The 20,961-nt window shown below is 37.8% G+C and overlaps 1 protein-coding gene across 1 annotated transcript; it reads right to left on the minus strand.

Annotated features, from left to right (window-relative positions):
- Positions 1–261: 261 nt before the first annotated feature.
- On the minus strand, positions 262–20,697 carry ERI1 (exoribonuclease 1). Its single transcript, XM_060001447.1, has 7 exons — positions 20,454–20,697; positions 15,725–15,903; positions 12,352–12,562; positions 8,765–8,848; positions 7,336–7,445; positions 4,999–5,113; positions 262–1,184 (listed from the first exon to the last, which is right to left on the minus strand). Exons 1-7 carry the CDS (start codon positions 20,559–20,561, stop codon positions 942–944), a joined length of 1,050 nt encoding a protein of 349 aa, XP_059857430.1. The 5' UTR covers positions 20,562–20,697; the 3' UTR covers positions 262–941.
- Between the last annotated feature and the right edge of the window lie 264 nt (positions 20,698–20,961).

The raw sequence follows: 20,961 nt of genomic DNA on the forward strand, positions 1-20,961 counted from the left end.
AAATCAGTTTTTAGTAATAGAAATGTAAGATATGGTAGAAAGCATTATTCGACTTTACTAACCTCACTCATAATGTTGAATACAAATGCAAAATTAAGTGGTGACCTTTAATTTTAAATCTAATTCAAAGCATGGTCTCTTAGACTTAAGAAACAAGGCAGATAGATATATGTCACAAGGGGGAGGGGAACCAAAAAACCGAATCCAAAAAATCCCAATGATTTATCTATGTATTATAAAGTTCAAGCTGTAGCCCTTATATTCCTTTAAATAGTATTTTCTTTTGAATTTCCATTAACCTCATTAGTAACTGAGTTTTTAATCAGACCCTATAACCTATCATGAATCTTCCAATTATAAATTAAAAAAAAAACAAAGGCAGATATGTGTACCAAGTACTTTATGAAATTCACCACTCACAACTGACCTTCACATATACATTTCAAAAATCAAAAGGACACTGACATTCTTAAAACCCAAAGGCTAGATAAGGCCCACCTTTCCAATCTTTTCTGCATTTTAAGAAATGATCTGATCTAATGATGTGTTAATGTAGAAACACATTATATATTTTAACATCAATAAGGTATGACATTCAAGGGGAGAGCCAATAAACCTCTGTATTTTAAAACCAAAAGGAACACATCTTGGACACCTTAAATTATAAAATTCAGTTCTAAGCAGGAACTGTTACTGTGTAACAAATACTGCTCATATCAAAAGTGCTGGTGACAAAGAATTCAACAAAGAATTCAATATGCCCTCCCCACAGAATCTGTTCACATACATATGCATATATCTATAACTGTAACAAGATTTTAAATGATTAAGGTGCTTAAATTTTGCACTGCAGGACTAATTCAATAAGTATTCATCTGCTACCTCTTTGTAGCAGCTCCAGTTAGAGTGAATGATCCACGGGCAAAAGCGCAAAAATGCTGTTATTTTCTGGAATGCGGCATTTGTGGCGCTGGAGTGCCCTCTATTGGTAGTGAAGAGGACACACTCATTAGCTGCCCTGCATGCATCTTCTCATTAACCCGGAGTTCACACCCATCCTGCAGCATTCTAACTGCTATTCGGGCGATGTTCTTAGAGTCATCAAGACCACTGTGAGGCCGCCCATCGTAATCCATTCCGAGTTTTTCAAGCATTATTGTCAGCTTGGTTTGGCTTCTAGGAACCTGAAAAATAAACAGCTCAGTAAATAATTCTTTAGTAGTCTATAAGTCATAGTGAAGTGGAAAAATAAGCTGAAAATGAACAGTAATAGCTAAATAAAGTTAGGCAAAGGGCAAATACTCTCGGGTCAAATGAAGCAAATAAATAAACCTTCAGAGCTTTAAAAAATGATCTTAGAGTTTTAGATAAAAATACATATAAACAGATAGGATCCTTAAAACATCTAAAAAGTTTGCAGTTTTATAACTTAACAAATAATTTATGAAAGGAAATGCATTGTTTTGAACATCTAAATTTAACCCAAACTAATTTTTTGGCATGGTATTTTTCTGTAATGTATTATTTTACTTGACTGACAAAGTTTATAACTTTTATATATCAAAGGACACTATCAAGAGAGTGAAAAGGCGGCCCACAGAATGGAAGAAAATATTTGCAAATCACATACATGGAAAGGGATTACCATCTAGAATATACAAAGAATTCCTAAAACTCAACAACAAAAAAAGCAAACAACCTGATTTAAAGAACTTGAATAGACATTTCTCCAAAGAATATAATATACAAATGGGAAGAGGAGAAGAAAATTTTTAAAAAGGAAAATGTAAGTTTCCTCAACTTACACTACTAATCAGCATTATAATTGGTATCTAGTACAAAGGGGGGAAACCACCCAGAAAAGAGCAGCCTAAGAAACTGACCAATATAAACAGATCCACAGAAAAATGTAATTCTCTACTCAAAAAAGCACTGGCAATTCTGCCTTAACGTATCTAAAACTTTCTGATCACTCTAATGTACTATGAGCTGTAGATGTTTTTATGCAGACCTGAAAATTCTTTTATGGTTTTAGTAATTGTTAATAATTATCCTTAGAATAAGTAAATTATTCCTCTAAGTTAAAGGTTGGAGAAAGACCCCTTACATAAAAACGCATTACCACCTGGGAGTTGTAGCATGAAAAGAATCTAAAGCTGATCAGCCCCTACAAATTTATATGAAATTCAGAGGACAGAGGCACATTTGAAACTATATCACAGGATACAACAAGCAAAATCCAGACTATGGGAAACTATAGGACAAATGGCTCAGGTTCTTGGGGGGGGTGGGAAACAACTGCTAAAAGGAAAAAGGAGGCGGGAAAGGAATTTATAAATTTAAAAACTTGGGGCTTCCCTGGTGGCGCAGTGGTTAAGAATCTGCCTGCCAGTGCGGGGAACATAAGCTCGAGCCCTGGTCCGGGAGGTTCCCACATGCCGCGGAGCAACTAAGCCCATGCGCCACAACCACTGAGCCTGGGCTCTAGAGCCCGCAAGCCACAACTACTGAAGCCCACGCACCACAACTACTGAAGCCCACGTGCCTAGAGCCCATGCCCTGCAACAAGAGAGGCGACTGCAATGAGAAGCCTGCTCACCGCAACTAGAGAAAGCCCACACACAGCAACGAAGACCCAACGCATCCAAAATAAATAAAATTTATTTTAAAAAATAATTTTAAAAAATTTTAAACTTACGAGACATGTCACCCAACTGCAAATGTGTGAAGTTTATTCTGATCCTCATTCAACACACAAAGGGTAAAAGAAAACAAAATATTTATGATATTTATGATGATTTGATAACATTAAGGAATTACTGTTAATTTTTTTAGGTGTGATAATGGTGTGGTGGTTATGTTTTCTAAAAGAGTCATCTTTTGGGGGTTACACAATGAAATGTTTACAAAGCAAATGAAATAATGTTTAAGATCTTCTTCAAAATAATAAGGAAAAGGTAAAGTGGGTAGGGTTATAGATGAAACAAGGTTGGTCATGAGTTAATAACTGTTGAAATTGAGTCATGAGAGTTCATTGTTATCTGTCTACTTTTGTATGTGTTTGTAATTTTTCATAACCAACTTTTTTTAAGAAATCACAAAATTAGTGAAAAATCCACAAAAAAGGAAAAAATATTTACCAAATATAATCAAAGGAAAGAAATCCAAATGACTAATAACATAGGAAAAGGAGCTCAGTTGCATGAGTAATTAGGCAAATGCAAATCAGAACCTCAATGAGATGTCATCACACATCCACCACACTTACAAACATTTTAAATGACTGGCAATACCAGATGCTGGCAAAGACGTGGAGCAATAGTGAATCACACACTCTTCTTGTGAGAGTGCCAACTGGTACAACCACTTTGGAAAACAATTTTTGCATTATCAAGTAATCTCAATGTGGTACATATTCTATAACCCAGCAATTCAACTCCTAGGCTTATACTCTGGAGAAATGAGCATGCAAGGCACCAGAAGATATGCACAGGAATGTTTATAGCACCACTGTTCATAAAAAGCCCCAAACCAAAAACTACCCAAAGTAGATAAACCAACACAATGGAATTCTACACAGCAGTAAAATAAATGAACTTCGGCTATATACACAAGAAGGATGAATCTCAAATATAATGTTGAGGAAAAAAGCAAAATAAACAATACAGCCAGCATGATGCTAATTATATCATTTTCAAAAACAGGCAAAACTAAACCATATGCTATAAAGATCAACATATAAATATTAAAACTATAAGGAAGGGTGGGAGGGAGGCTCAAGAGGGAGGGGATATGGGGACATATGTATGCATATGGCTGATTGACTTTGCTGTACAACAGAAACTAACACAGCATTGTGAAGCAATTATACTCCAATAAAGATGTATAAAAATAATAATTAAAAAATAAAGCTGTAAGGAAAAACAAGAAAATTATCCCCATGAAAGTATGGATTACAGGAGCTCTAGGAGGAAGGAAGAGGGTTAAGTGGGTGGAATTTACAAGGGATTTCACTCTAAAAACAATCTGTCAAAATCCACTTTTCTGTACATATAGTTCTCAATTTTAAAATGCTAAACAAAAAAACAAAAAAAATGTTTTGAGAGAAAAGCACCTTTTCTCAGGAAAGGATGTGCTTCATCAAAATGTGGTTGTAAAGGGAAAAAGATGACCCAAGATCTAACATGTGATAGAGAAGCAAAGGAAATCTAGGATGATTTTTGAAGAAGCCTGAAGAACAGCTCAGATTAGAACAGGACTAAAGGTTCCAGAAAGCTAGTCTCCAAGGTAAAAAAGGAAAAAAAGAAAAATTGACACACCACCTGAGTGTTTTGAGTACTGAAAAGTGATTTACAGTTTGAATGGAGAGTAAAAGCATAAGAAAACAACTAAAGAAGTCAATTATTAAATCTGGGGAAAAATGAATGGTAGCTGTTTAATGGTGCTGAACCTTCACTTTGCATTGCAGGAACTCAATAGATACCTCAGACTGAAAATTCAAGAAACAGCATAAATATATAATCCGGAAACAGGAAAGTTAATATGAGAAGAAACAACTTTAAAAAGTTAAAAGTGTTTGGGAGAATAGGAACCAGTACTGGTGAGGGCCATGGTGGAAGACTACCATTTGTTATGAGACTTGCAATATTATTTTTAAAAATTTACACTACACACACGTATTAACTTTGATAAAATTAGAATGAAAAATCAGTGGGGAGCATTGTTCCACAAACAATCCATATATTGAATACCCCTACAGTTTCAAACCTCTGTTACTGAAGATCATACATATATAGTTACCCTATTTAAGTAACAGGCTGAGTGAGGAATATAGCTTATTTTTCTCAACTCACATGAACATAACTATTTGGAATCTGAAGAATAACAACTAATTATATGACCTTTTTCTGTGAAAAGTACCTAGTAAATCATAACTTTATGTACATGCAAAATATAATAAATTTATCAAGAGCAGTATAATCAACATAGAAATCTTACCTTGTAAAAGTTTCCATATGACTTTCGAATATTGATCCACTTTTTGGCAAAAGGTGGATATTTGAGCCTGCTTAGCTGGCACTGAATGTTCAGGAACTTACTCATATCCCATGAACTTAAATCAAAAGAGGAAAAAAATCTGGATTAAATAAATGCTATACCATTCTTAAAAATGAGGATTTTAAGTCATTCTATTTGTTTTTATTTAGACATCACCTTTCTTATATTCACACGTAACATCAAGCTTAGAAAATTAACTTCTCTTCCTCCAAAATAATAATTCAAAAACAAACTTTAAAAAGCAAAGTGGGGGGCTTCCCTGGTGGCGCAGTGGTTGAGAGTCCGCCTGCCGATGCAGGGGGACACGGGTTCATGCCCCGGTCTGGGAAGATCCCACATACCGCCGAGCGGCTGGGCCCGTAAGCCATGGCCGCTGAGCCTGTGCGTCCAGAGCCTGTGCTCCACAATAGGAGAGGCCACAACAGTGAGAGGCCCGCGTACCGCAAAAAAAATTAAAAAAAAAAAGCAAAGTGGAAGTTGGATATATTAAATTTTTTTTGACAAACTGTCTAATTCTTATTGGACTCATCTTGACCATTTTTATGGTTCTGATTACCTAGGCACACCTCTATCTTGTTGAGTTTTTTTTTTTTTAACAACTCTAAAATAACTGCTCAGCTTACTTTTAATGCCAAGTTTATCACATTAGGAAGTTCCTTGAGGGTATGCTTTGAAATAAAACAAAAAACACAAACAAATGAACAAAATACTTGAGAGAAACAAACGTATCTGATATCAAGTAGTTAGAATGCAATTTGCTCTGCCACAGCATACGTTTCTACAACACGAATCAACCTATGTAGTTAAGTAGGAGAATCCTGGCTGTATCATGTAGAAGTTATGTTGCCTCATATGTGGTTTTTCCTTGGCAAAGGGAGTCAGAATTGCAGCAGTAGAAATTATAACCTTCAGCAGGAAAGAAAAAGCTCTCAACTCGGCCGCTGTGCCAGCAACAGGAGTACTTTTAAGAAAATTAAAAACAAGCACCTGCCCCCACAATCCTCTGGCTTCTGTGCCTTTGTAACATCCTCTGAGGTGCCTTCTACAGACCCCGGGAAGCTTGCCTGGGCTGTCCAAATTATTTCTGGGGGTATCAATTATTGTTTTTGTTAGTCCTCTGGTTACAAAATTGCACAGATTTTGAATGATCTGTCCCACAATGTGAGGTTTTTTACAGAATTGCACACACCACGTTATGACAGAAACACCTGTGTACTTTAGCACGAACACTGCTCATTCATGCTGAAAATCAGGAACAGGTTTCTAAAGAGGCCCATCAACATTTTCCCAAACTTCCATTTTTAAGCACAATTATGACAGGCCTAAATTCAATGCTCTTCTCCTATTGCACCTGAGGGCCTCTAAACCCTTCACTTAGGTGACACCTCAGCTTTTGTCCACAATTTGAAACAGAAGTTCATTAGGACTTTCTTCTTCAACCTTAATAGCATAGGGTATAGGAGGTGGCTCAGCACAATGCTGTTAATCCTGTTTTAATCTCTCTCATCTCACCACTTGGCTTTTCATTTAACTAATGCTTCTGGAGCATAATTTTGAGCTCAGCACTATAGTAAGCAATATGAAAGACTACCAAGTAGCAAAAATCCTTGCTCTGATCTCCTTGCAAACCTAAGTCTTACACACATGAAGTTTAGACATCAGAATATTTAGTCAGATGCCAACATGAATGGGACATATCAGAGGCTGTAAGGCTTCAAGAAAACGGTCAACGTGAGTTGTAGTGTCCAAAATAAAATATGAGGTAGGCTCTGGGTAATAATAAAGAAGAGTCAAGGAAGAGAACCTTCCAGCAGAGAGGAAAGCTGTATGGGTACAGAGAGGAAGGATAAACCGTGTGGTTCATGGGCCAGCCTGACTGGAGTAAAAAAGAAAAATGGCAGGAGGGTTAGGCTACAACGGGCAGGGTGGGATTAGACAACAGAGCCTTGAAAGCCAGACTGAAGAGTCTGGACTTTCTTGAGCAAGGAAGTGTCCTGATAAAAACAGCATTTCAGTAAAGTCATTTAAGTTTTATACATTAATATTTAATCTTCTTCTAGCACTGGATCAGACTGTTATCTCTGCTTTCCCTCCTCCCTCTGACATCTAGGACTTAAAATTTAACCAGGAATAAGAATGTAAAAGAAAAGCTACTGTCTATTGTGGGGACTCCTTTAGTAAATAATATTTTTTGTGGTTATTCTAAAAGTTGGATGAGTTAGGACATCTTTAATCTTAAAAAGTAGATTAAAAAAGATAAATTTCCTTAATACTTACCCATCTGTTAATATGGAATATTTATACTTTGTTCCTAATTCCTTCAATTTCATCCAGTCAATGACTTTTTTCAGTACCTGAGGGAAGGTATCCGCTTTGTCTACCTGATCCTGAGGATATGAAAGTAAAATATATAAAAATCTGGGTAGTTACATGTAGTCCTACCCAGAAACAAACACTGGAGGGAAAGAAACAGTAGGAGAAAGTCTTAACTATGATCTTTTAAATTCTTCATGGTTTTCTAGGCTAAGATTCACCTAAAATTCCATTTTTAAGACAGTTAAAAATTGTTTATAGCCAAGTATTAGGGACTGCTTTCAACTGAAGTATAAAACCCTCCCCAGATTAAGATTTAAGATCATCCTCAGGGGTTCTCTTTTTTCAGGCCTCAACCTAGTGGCTTACTGCTTCTCCAGAGGGGAGAAAAGGGAAATCTCTCCTCAGCTGAAAACCACAGCCCTCTACACTGGTTTCCCTATCTCGAAGCTCACATCCAGAACACATTACACATCTGAATGATCCATCACATCAGTCGCATACTGAAAACCGTCCAAACACTCCCCAAGGTCTTCCAGACAAAAAGACACACAAGACCCTTCATGATCTAGCTCGCCTCTATCACTTCAGGTTTATTTGCGACCATTTTCTCACTAGCCCATAATACACCTGAACCATCCCGAACCACTTACAGCTTTGCCCTTCACACCTGAAATGCCTGCCCAGTCATTCTTTCCCACCTATTTACCTATCATTGACTCGGCCCAAGTTCACCAACTTGAGTTTTGCCCAGGACAGCCCTCCCTTCCCTCTGTCAGAGGGAGGTCTTTCTACAGATGCCCATGACACCCTAATGAAACACTGACTGTCAGTCTTCCTAACCATACTGTGACCAGTGTTTTTTTCTGTCTGTCCCCAACTTACAGATTGTTAAGTGAGCTGAGGAGAGAGACTGCCTTGACCATCTTTGTATCCACTGTAGCTTGGCCAATATTGAATATTATAGCAGGCCCTCAAATATTTGTTGAATGAATGAATAAAGGAACTAAATAAATCAACAAAGGGCCTACCACATTAGAATACAACCAAAAATCAGAGGCCTAAAAAAAATTAAGCTATATATAAAATCAGGTTGTAACAGATACATTTTAAAACTTCATCTCCAAGTTCAACATGGTAACTAACATTTCCTTCACTAATGCTCCATACAAATGAAATGATTACAACTCCTTAAAAGGAAAGGCTAAAAAAAACTTAGCAGGTGTAAAATGTGCTTTTCTATTTTTTAAATATTACAATATAAAAGATCTTTACCAAGCAAGGAAAATATCACATTTAATTATTTACAACAATAATTTTTTTTAACTATGAAATAAATCCCTAATTTCAAAACTTCTTTCAAACTCTAGAAAAAGGAACACAGAATTATAACCTGAGTAATTCCAGTTAGATTGATGCAGAAGTCAGAAAGCTGTGTGTTAATCTCTGGTCTCACATACTGCTGAAACGTATCTTCCTACAAGGGAAGGACAGCAAGTTAAAGTATTTTGAACTATTTTCTATGACTTAAGATACATGATACATAACGTGACTATGTCAGCCACATAAGGTTGTAATCTTATAGATGGCTCAAGGCACAGACCTGCCTAGAGTTTTAACAATTTAAGGATAATGCCCTATTCCCAAAGTACTCTAATTTTTTAATTTAAAAATTACGCTTCATAGTTTAAAAAAGTTTAAGATAGAACAAGTACCTGAAAGCAAGTCTTCAAGCCAAAGTTTAACCAGAGGAGCAAAATGTCAATGATTTTGTTTATAATATTTTGAAACTGTAAAGCCTATTAACGCAACCTCTAGTTCAAGATATTAAGAGCTTTTTAAATAACGTAGTATGTTGAAGAAATGCCAGTGTGCAGTTACAAATAAATTAGTTCAGATTCCTGCTCTCCCATTTACTCCTGACTAGTCCTTATTTTTATATTAAGATTCCACTAAACTGAATTCTGAATAAACAAAATTTAACTATATGATATGTAGTCATTTAAAGGGCAATAATACTACTAATTATTTTAGCAATGTTTAACCTCTTCAAGAAGCTTTCATGATTGCCTTCATATTTTATGCTCACAACAACTTTGTGAACTCAGTAAGGACGGCATGGTTATCATCGGGCTCAGGTCTCTAAGCATTTTTTCCTCTGGCCCAATGCTGACTCCCTAAACCAGATCACACTAAGTCACTTGTTAAAAATTAAGGACAATTTCAAAGCCTAAAGATTTATCGGCAGCAATTATTACTACTAGGTAGCTATGGAGAAAAAGACAAAGAATATTACTTATAGTAGAAGATTAAAAAATTAAGAAAAATCATGTTTATAAAATTCTTTTTACACACTAGTGTATTAAGCAGATGAATTATCAAGTTACTAATAATTATAAAAGAGTAAAAGAACAGCAAAGAACATTTGAACTTCAAAAGTTATAGATGTTCTTTACTTACCAGACATATTGCAAAAGGAAAAATTCTACTTAATTGAATTTCATAGATAAATGAAGTTTATCCTTTTAAATATCAGCATTTTGTTTCATAATTTTAAATGAAAATCTTAAAAAAAAATATGCTGCAACTTCCCTTACCATTATAAGCAGGTACTACAAAGTATGACATTAATAAAATTGTATTTGCTATTTAATACTTTCAACAGAATGATGCCAGAGGACTATGCATTCATTGACCAAATATTTAATAATCACTTAAATAAATTACATAGTAAGTTAAAAGGTGATGAGGGTTCTTAAAAAGTAGATAAGAGGGATCAGAAACATTGGGTCTGTGGGGTATTCAAGCTACACTATTGCACAGAGAACCAGTTAGACTTTATTTAGAAGGCAAGAGTTAAGGAATGCCCAGAAGGAAGGAAGGAAGGAAGGAAGGAAAGGAGGACAGGAGGGAGGAAGGGAATTAGCAGCAAGATCTCTGCAGGAAAGGAATTTGAGCTAAAGCTCTGGGAGGTGAGGGGGTGGAGCATGCCTGGAATTTCTGAGAAACAGCAAGCAGGTCAATATGGTGCAATCAGAAGTAACAAGAAGCCAGATCACATAAGGAATATGACTCTTACTCTGAGTTAAACGGGGAGCCATAAAAGAGTCGTGAGCAGAGGAGTGAAATGCTCTGACTTATATATTATAAGGATCACTCTGGTCACTAGGTTGAGAATTGGCTGCAGGGAATAAGGATAGAAACAGAGACTGGTTAAATGATGAACAAAAGCAGCAAATCCAGACAAGAAATCAGTGGGACTCAGACTACAGTCATAGTAGTGTGGTTAAGTGGCTGGGTTCTGGATATATTTTGAAGGCAGAGCAAACAAGTCACTGATGGCCTGGATGTGTGATGTGAGAGAAACAGGAGTTAAGGATGACTCCAAGCTTTCTGGACTGAGCAATTAGAAAGACAGAGTTGCTAGTCCTCAAGCTAGGGAGGCTGAAGATAAAACAGGTTGCGGGTAAATTTGGGACACGTTAAGATGTCTGTTTAGATGTCCAAGTAGAGATCGTAAGTAACAGTCTGGATTTGGGACAGAGGACGAGATTGGAGATATGTATTTGGAAGACATCAGCATGTAGTTTCTAAAAGCTATGGAACAAGATGATAGACGAGATCATTAAGGAAGAGGATCTATATAGAGAAGAGGACCTGGGATTGAACCTACAGCATCCTATATTAGGAAGTTGGGAAGAGAAGGATCAACCAGCGAAGGAAACTGTGAAGGGGAACCCAGTTAGGCTGGCGAAAATGCAGGAGAATGAGGGGTTCTGGCAGTCACTTGAAGGAGACAGTGGTCAATTCCACCAGGACTTAGGTAAAGGTCAAAAATGACACTGAGGAGTGATTTTAGTGGAGTGATGGGCTGGAATACATAAATTAAACCTACAAGTGGTATGGGTTTAACAGAGAATGGGAGGAAACAGACAGAAGTGTATGTAACTTTTACAAAAACCTGCTGTAGAGGAACAAAGACACGGGGTAGCTGGCAGGGAGTGGGATCAAGTGAAGGCTTTTTATGGTGTGAAAAATAACAAGTTTGTATGTGATGGGAACGATATAGTAGAAAGCAATGAATCATTCATGTCTAAATGAGGGACGAGAAGGTCTAGAGCCATATCCTTGAGTGACAGAGAGGAAGTAAGATCTAGTGAGTTATGCAAGATGATTTGCCTTCATAGCTGTCATTTTTTTCTTTTAATTTACTGACCTTTAATCTGCTTTGGACAAGGAAATTATATAAATGGGCTGATTAAGACTATAACTAAAAGAGGCTTCAAACAACAGAAAGAAAAAACTGTACGCATTTTAATGCACCAAGCCTTTTTATACTTACTCCCAGTGTGTTGGTGGCAACTGGGGATACCACGCACGTGGTACTTCTGGGTAGATGAGCTGTTACAATCCTTGTTCAGGATTTACAAGGCAAACAGTATTAATTTGGAGGGATCCTGTTGAGTTCCTAAACTAACAATGCACTGACGATGAGTATCTAAAGCAAATATGTTATATGGCTTAGAAGCCAAGGTTACGAGAGTTGTTTCCCCCATAAACTTTTCACCAGAAAGCTAACTAGTTTTAAGTTGAAAGGTAATTTCTATACCTTATCATTTTTATAGATCAGAGTATACATTAGTCTACCACAGTGGTTCTCAACCCTGACTGCATACCAACTGAGAAGCTTTAAAAAAAAAGCTAATGCCAGGGGCCCCACGGAACAACTAAATCAGAATCTCTGGGACAAGGACCAGGCATCAGTTTTTTTTGTTTTTTGTTTGTTTATTTGTTTTAGCTACTGGAAAAGGAGAGGAGCAGACCCTGAAATTATTTTATTATAGCCCATCTATTAAGTATGCAGCAAGAGCAAATACCCCCTCTTTAGAATTCTAATTCTAGCTGAAATAGCAAATGGGACCTTAGTAGCCAACCCCAGAATAGCTGCTGCTAAAAATAAAATTAAAACAATTCACTTACTATTTCTAAGGTATGAGTATTCAGTAAAACAACAGGAAATTCAATTATTTCATGTATGAACTCAGGTGGGTTACCCTCTTCACAAGTGGCTTCAAAGTCAATAACACAAATGTAGTCGTAGTAACTGTCAGCACAATTGCCCTCTTTCAACATCAGCTTCTGCTTCTTATAATAGTTTTTCAGTCTCTTCTTTAGTACATCCTTTACACCTCTAAGGAAAATAAGAATAAAATTAACGCTTAGGTGAATTTTACAGGCAAGAATCTGAACTCTTACCTGCTGGCACTGGGTTGAACACTGACAGCATTATCCCAGCATAATTTAGCAAATGTTAGCCAAAATAAATGTAAAGAAAGCAAAGCTAATTTAGCAAAGAACTAATTAAAACAGAACGTTTAATACAGCATCAATATTTTAATTCACACGTACCTTTTCATTTTTCTCGTACGATATATAAAATATATATTGGTGTTTCAAACCATAACCTTTGTCAGCATACACTACCTATACACCCCTGTTGCCTTATATAATAAGATGACATACATGATACAAAACCCGAAATTAATACTGAATTATTCTGCTGACCAAACACAAATTTCAGAGAATGAAAATTCAGGAAAATTGAACATAGTATGCTCTCTCTTTCCTTTCTTTTGGCTTTTGTAAGTTAGACAACTAAAAAAATCCACATGAATTTGAAAGCATTATGATCCTAGTAGTATGTAAAGTTGAATGTCTCTTAGCTATTTAACTAGGAAAACTAATTTAGGAGACCCTAGAATAAACCATGCCCAGAAGAACACTGGCATAGTCAGTAGAATCTTAACTGCAATTAGATTTCTTCATTTACCGTGGGCAGAATTGGATTCAGGAGATTTCTGTTTTACAGGTATTTTTAAAATATACGTTCCACAAAAGGGAGGTGGGGCAAAGCTGTTCTAAATTTATGACAATGGTGGGTAAAGGCAGTCACATTCGTTCGTCAAACAGTATATATTACTTCAAAAAATCAAAAGTCGCAACCATTACTTAGACTTCCTTCACTGTTACTTGGCTGAGTCCTGTAAGGGCTTGTAAATTCAAAATGGTAGTAAAAATAAGAGAATCTAAAAACTGTAACTAATGGGAAGTGACAAGGAGGGCATTTTGGCCCCGTCACCAATTAGTGACCGTTAGAAAAAATGTTTCTAACCTTTTGTTTTCCTTTCTAAACTACCACTAAAAAGGAATCTTATCCATGAAAAATCCTGATAATTAACCAGCAAGTTGTTTTAAGACAAAATGTGTTAATATGTTTATTTGCTTGAGATTTTCCAGACTACCAAAACCTAGGAAGGAAACCCTCAACTCCTTTCATATTAAGGTATTGTGCGTGACCTCTGTGTCATGGGACAGCTTTGGATTGCTTTGTCTTAATTTCTTTTCTTTCTTTCTTTCTTTTTTGGAAGAAACTATAGTTTACTAAAGGTGAAACGTTATTTACTAAAAGGCTGTCTGCAAACCTAATGGCAACATAAACACATAACCAACCAGTTACTCCAGAGAGAAAACTTTATCTTTAACATCTCCCTTGCCCCTCCACATCCAAACAATCACCATTTCTGCCAATTCCAACTCAGAGAAACATACAGAATCTGGTTCTCCTGAATTCTCTCCGGTGGGGCTCCCATTAGCTTCCTGGACTCTGGCACACGTCTCCCCTATCACAGCCCTCCTCTTCATTCTTCACCTTGCTCGAGAGCTAAGCACTAGCACCACCTTCCTGCTGAAATACTTCAGTGGCTCCCTTCTGCTTACAGGTAAAATGCAGACTTTAGCACAGAGTTCCTTCACCACTAGGCTATGACCTACCATTTCGTCATCTTCTTCAGATGCTCCCCCTCCCCACAGTACGCTGCACACTGCAGACAAAACACAATACAGGCCACGTCCCGAAAATGGGGCATGCTTTCCTGTTCCATAGCTTTGGTTGTACAAAGAAAAAGCAAGATCATGTAGCAGAAAATATACAAACAGAAATTAGGAGTTTTGATTTCTTTTCGCCCCAAATACCCTCCCCCTCCCTTTTCTGTTTTAAGTCAATTCAAATGTCACTTCTGAATCCCTGAGACAGACTCTTCCGCATTCTCATGCTGCACTTGGCCAGACCTTCGATACAGCTCTGGTCACTCTGTATTGTGATTATTGGTTTGTGTATTTTCCTAAAAGACTGAGATTTCCAAAATAGGGAGTAGATCTGTTTTACCTTTATAACATTATTACCTAGTAAAGTACTTACAATTCAGTAAGTGTTTGTTGACTAAATGTATAAACATACATTTGATCTCTCTAGCTCCCATATAAGTCAGGAGTGAGCAACTGATCTTCACACCTGGGAAGAACACACATTTTGCCCAGAAAATCTTAAATAGGCTACACATTGTATTCCCAGAATAGAAAGAGTCAGGGGGAAAGGAGGTAAAAATCTTCTTCACAAATTATGGAGTAGACAATCGAGAAGGGGGAAAAAATACATGTGTGCTCTTTTGAAAAGCAGTGAAGCTCTACTTTAAAGCAAAGAGGAGGAATACTGCTTATAAGAGAATAAGGATTCAGGGGGACCTCAAAACAATAAGTTTTCCTCTATTACCTGTAGTTATTTTTTTCTAGATGCCTGGCAATTCTCTTGTGTATCAAGAAGCTACATGTTTTTCTGGATCCCAAAGGTCATTCCTGCCCCATGCCCCAAGTCAAAATAAAGTGATTTGTTTCGCAAAAAGTTATTAAAACTTAAGTATGTATACATCTCATTGAAGATACACACACATGCACACGTACACACTCTTGAGCTGGCTAAGCTGCATTATTTTCTCATTCAATATACAATTAAACATAACACTTACTATCATACTGCATATTTTTAGAAACTAAAACAGAAGAAAAAATACTTCCTAGTAGGTGAAAGTTGTTTTTTTTTAATTACCTGGTTTCGAAGAAATCTTCTTTATAAAAATAATACAAATGAACAAGAAAAAGGAAAAATACTCAATCTCGTTAATAAGTTATAATTATCTATCAACCAAATGATCAACTAAAAAAATTTTTTAAACATACTCAGTATAAAATGATAGATAACTCCTATACACTTCTGGTAGATGATCAAAACGTTCATCAACTTTAACTCAGCAATACTACTCTACTGTCTAAAAGACTGACAGAAATAATCAGAGTCACACAAAGATTCATGGATAAGAATGTAAATTATAGCTGTTATTTGAATTGTTAGTAATGGTTATCTCTTTATAATAGGATTACAGATATTTTTCAGTGTTTTCAAGATTTTCTAGATGAACATGTACTACTTTTATAATTTTAAAAAGTTATTTTTAATTACCTGGTTTCAAGCTTGAATTCTGAAAGTTTGGCTCTGAGCTCTTCCTTACTCATTCTATTAATGCAACCATTCGTAATAGCAATCTCTTTGTAAACTGGGTCACTGAAATCACTTGCACTGGAGGTAATGAACTTAGATCCTTTTGTTTCTTGGCCATCAAGTCTCCATCGCTGCTTTTTCTACCACACACACAAAAAATACATATATATATATAGTTTATAATTAGTACAAACATCTTAAATATTCAAACTCCTAAGGGCTCTTTGTGCTAATATGTTCAATAAAAAGTGCTTAGGAAGAAGGAGGATGTGTTTCCAATACGATTTACCCTGCTCTCTTCTCAGTCACGAGGTTCCTTACAGGAAATGAAGCTAAGTAAAAAGAGCACTGGTTTTGGGAGTCAGAGCAACCTCAGTACAGAGCCAGCTGATTGTTTAATAGTAGCATAACCTTGGGTAATTACTTATTACTCTGATCTTCAGTTTCCTTATCTATAAAATAAGGTATAATAATAACTGTCTCAAATGGTATTTGGTATTGCTAATGATAAACAGTATTTGGGAGAGATTATTATAAGGATTAAATGAAATCAAGTATATCAGGTTCCTGACACCATACCCAGCATGGCTATTAATAAATGGTAACTTTACTAATTACCATCACAGACTGTAGGTCAGACCTTTTCACAAGCAGTATTCTAAAATTTACAAATGAACCAATTTTTAAGTTAACTTTTACAACATTACGCATGTATACATCAGTGCCTTCCTGAGAATTTTTTAACCTGACTTAGTTTCACAAAGTTAACAGAAATTGGCCAATATAAAAATTAAAGGGACCAGAAATCTGATTGAAAGCTTGCTAGTACCCAAGGCAAAGAAGGAAATAAATTCAGTTCCAAAACACGCAATTTCCAAAAGTTACACATATATCAGTTATTCAGGAGAACTATACTTACTATATCATAAACCTTTCCTCCTTTCTTAAATGAAAATCCATGTTAAGAAGACATAATGTGATTCTAATCACACCACAGGTAGTCCCAAATTACTAATACGTTAAGTTCCAAAGATTCATTTACATGTTATTTTCCATATGCAATGTTACAAATATTAGGTATGTTACAGAATTTTCAAAAATACTTTGGAATTTACTAGCAATCCATACTAAAGCTTGTTAACTTAGTTATAACTTACCACATTGTCCCCACGTGAACTTTAATGACAGATTAAGGAGGGATAACCGTGGATAGGACACAGTGCCTGAGTTGGAACTGATCCTGATGGTTCAGGGACTATTTCTCACTCTTAGCTCTCAATTTAATGCAACACACATTTAGCAGATACAGTGCTAGAATACTTAAGAATTACTCTCTCCCATCTCCTCTGAGGAAAGAGGACAGGAATTCCAATGGATGAACTGTCCATAAATTGAAGAATAATTTTTTAAATAATTTTATTAATTTATTTTTTTTTGGCTGCATTGGGTCTTCATTGCTTTGCGTGGGCCTTCTCTAGTTGCGGCAAGCAGGGGCTACTCTTCGTTGCGGTGCGTGGGCTTCTCACTGCGGTGGCTTCCCCTGCTGCAGAGCACGGGCTCTAGGCACACGAGCTTCAGTAGTTGCAGCACGCAGGCTCAGTAGTTGTGGCTCGTGGGCTCTAGAGCGCAGGCTCAGTAGTTGTGGCGCACGGGCTTGGCTGCTCCGTGGCATGTGGGATCTTCCCGGACCAGGGCTTGAACCCGTGTCCCCTGCATTGGTAGTTGGATTCTTAAACACTGCGCCACCAGGCAAGTCCCTTCAAAAATAATTATATTGAAGTTCCTTGTTGACCAATGTTTTAAAAACTTTATTACACGGATATTTGACTAAGATAAGAAAATAATTAGCTTTCAATACTATATTAAATTTACAATGCCTGGCTACTTTATCATCAGCATTTAATCAGGATTCCTGATTTATCCTTGTCTTTACACTTACAATGAATTTTAAGCTTCGTCTTCAATTGGGTTAAAATTGGTCAACAATGAGTAACAGTTTGTCTACCAAAACAAATGTCTCATTTAATTTAAGCAAATTTTCTCCTTGGTTAAATCCTCCCTCTGACTCACTTGCTTAATTCTTATCTAGAACTGTAGCTACAAATATTACCCACAAGTAACACTTAGGCCTCTTCTAGATATGCTACAAATCATGATTTCTATAAAGAAAGTTCTGCTTCCTCTCCTGGGTCCAACCCTAGCCCTCTTCCTTCAGTGAAGTTTAGGACATGGTGAAGGTCCAGTCCTCACAAACTGTGGTCTACACTAATGGTTTCCAAAGAAAACCCACTAAGACAACCCACTAAGGAGCAGAAGGAAAATATTTAAAACCCTGTATGTATTATTAATCTACAAAAACACAAAATTAGTTTACTAAGTAATACATGGATTGATAATGGTGCCCTCCCCAATGTCTGTGTCCATCTGTCACATGTCACAAAGTACCGGCCATACAATGAGGAAAGTAGGGACAGACTCCACCGTACAAGGGAGAATATTCACCTTCATGATACTGTGACATTTTGCAATTTTCACACGTCCCAGTAAATGGTTGCACGGTTTATATTATCCCAAATGAGAGAATCTTTACAATATGGAATTGACCGTGAAAATCTTTTATACCAAATGGAGGCTGACTATCTTCTGGTAAAGTACTTAAAAGTGCTATTGAACTTACAAATGAGTTACATATTTCCTTTTACAAAATGGTATTCCAAAATTGCTGTCATTTTCTGTGATGAGAAAGGGATTAATAGCTTGATCCTTAAAAGTTTTTTGTTTTTGTTTTTTGCGGTACGCGGGCCTCTCACTGTTGTGGCCTCTCCCGTTGCGGAGCACAGGCTCCGGACGCGCAGGCTCAGCAGCCATGGCTCACGGGCCCAGCTGCTCATGTGGGATCCTCCCGGACCGGAGCATGAACCCGTGTCCCCTGCATTGACAGGCGGACTCTCAACCACTGCGCCACCAGGGAAGACCCTGGTTTTTTTTTTAAATAAACCCTATTTGTTTCAAGATGAAAGAAAATATGTTTTAACAATAACTTAGCAAGTAACTGCTTATCAAGAGAAACCTCTTCTGTGGCAAGAACATTTGGAAAATAGATGTTTTGGAAGTGTTTCCATTATTTTATTGCCAAAAAAAAAAAGAAAACCTGCTCATTACCTATTTAAAAAAAAAAGCCTTTGCATCTACACATAAAAAACAAACAAACTTAGAAGCACAATTAAACTTGGTTACAATCCTTCCAAAAGAAGAGTTCTGATGAAATTTGAACCTACTTGGTTAAAAATATAAAATTGCAACACCTATTAGTTTACAAAAACATTTTTGTTGACATCAAAAATAATGAAAATTTACTTAGCTGAAATCCAACAAAATATTTTGCTTACTTGAGCCTGAAAAAAAAGACTGTATCATTGTTTATTAAAAGCATCCAACAACAGCTTTTTAACAAATATGATAGTCACTAACATCAACTAGGAACATAAACTCAGGCCTTAAGTCACTGTATTTCGAAGTTTTAAGACTTCCAAATCTAATGAAGTGTATTCAATCACACTTCTCTCATTAAAAATAAAGTTTTTAAAATTATTTTTAAACCGACTCACTTGATGATGTTATTGACAGTATCTCAAACTGAAGAGGAATGGCGGGGTAGAAGAGCGGTTCTTTAGACAGAAGGGACATGGAGGCCTCTTTGAAAGTAATATCATAAGGCGAAGCAGATAACTATGCAAAAGACCCAGGGGAAGAGCATGCACAGCAAAGGAAGCACACAAAGACCCTTAACAAGAAAGATCATCCACCATAAAACCGAGTATGCTGGGCACTGAGAGCAAAAGGGAAGAGTTGTACGAGGTGCAGTTAACAATGGAGAAAGGAGCCAGGTCCTGTGGGCAGCAAACTGAAGACTCAGGAGGGGAGAAACCGGTCAGATTCATGTTACTAAAAGCTCATTCTACCTGCTATGTGGGGAATGGGCTGTAGACGGAAAGAACAAGAGCTAGGAAGCCTCCTGCAAGTACCCACACTATGAGGTGCTCCGCATTTGTATGTTATTAACAGAAAATGACCAATTCGGGTATTAGATCGTTCACACTCTGCAGCGCCAGTCAACAATAATCGTATGTGTCAAAGAAGATGAATAAAGAAGTTTTAAGACGGTTTTTACAGCTCTGCCACTGTAACTAGGATCTATCGGTGAGCTATCAAACTCATTAAAGGTTATCAGTCATACATTACGTTTATATGAGATAGTTGTAAATAGGCGAAAACCAGAGACGAAGCTCCAGCTAACAGGCACAATCTCCTTTTGCCAAGCCTGGGAGCTGGGCTTAAAGGTCTTAAGAAGTGATACAGCTAGAGCTGTGGTGGTATTTCTAAATACATCAACTACCCGCTACAGATTAGGGCTACAGAGAATGACAACAGTAACCGTGCGCCCAGAATGCTTAGAGCAGAGTTCCCACGCAGAGCTAATAAAACCACGGTTCGCATACTTCTCGTCTGGGCTGTTTACTCACTTCCAGACAGTAACTGGGACCAGAAGGGGCTTACTGACAACCACCCCCGAGTGAAGGCTCCCGGAGTTGGGGCCAGGGAAGGCGGCCAGGGCTGGGGCCCCAGGGCGCACGGGTTGAGGTTCCTGAGGGAAACCCTCGAAGACAAGGGCGCGCGGGCGGATTCTCACCTCGGAATTCGGGCGCTGCGCCTCCTCCCCGCACGCCGACCCCCGCGAGCCGCGCCGCGCGGGAGCCACGGCCTCGCCGCCGGGCTGGTGGCTCTGCTCATCCTCCATGCCGCGTGTCACGTAAGAAGAGAGCTGCTGGGGCCCACCACTCGCTCTCTCACTCGGCCAAGCCCGAAAGCCTCACCTTTCTCCGCTGAAAAATTACCGGGCTACCGTTCCCGCGGCGGCGACCACACAAACTCGAATGGACACCTCCCACTTCCGGGAGCGTGAGGCGTCCACACGCCGCGCAGGCGCGGTGAGCCGGCGCGCGGAACGCCAGCGCCTCCGCCAAGGAAGGCAGTGGGGGGCGGTGGGTAGAAGGAGAGATGGGAGGAGCGAAGCGGGGGGGAGGTGCGCGCGGGAGAAACCGAACGCTGCGTGCGCGGGGTTGAAGCGACGCCAGAGTTCGGGCTGTAGTCCCTAGAGATTCCGCCAGAAGAAATGACCGATCACCATCTCCTGAGAA

This window comes from Delphinus delphis, chromosome 21 (assembly GCF_949987515.2).
Source record: "Delphinus delphis chromosome 21, mDelDel1.2, whole genome shotgun sequence".
Taxonomy (NCBI): Eukaryota; Metazoa; Chordata; class Mammalia; order Artiodactyla; family Delphinidae; genus Delphinus; species Delphinus delphis.

Excerpts from the sequence above, each read along its gene's own strand:
- ERI1 (XM_060001447.1), bottom strand. The coding sequence starts at position 20,561 with ATGGAGGATGAGCAGAGCCACCAGCCCGGCGGCGAGGCCGTGGCTCCC. Across the intron at positions 12,563-15,724 it reads GAATTCAAGCTTGAAACCAG|AGGTGTAAAGGATGTACTAA; the intron begins GTAATTAAAAAT and ends TATTTTCCTTAG. Across the intron at positions 7,446-8,764 it reads ATCTAACTGGAATTACTCAG|GATCAGGTAGACAAAGCGGA; the intron begins GTTATAATTCTG and ends TCATATCCTCAG.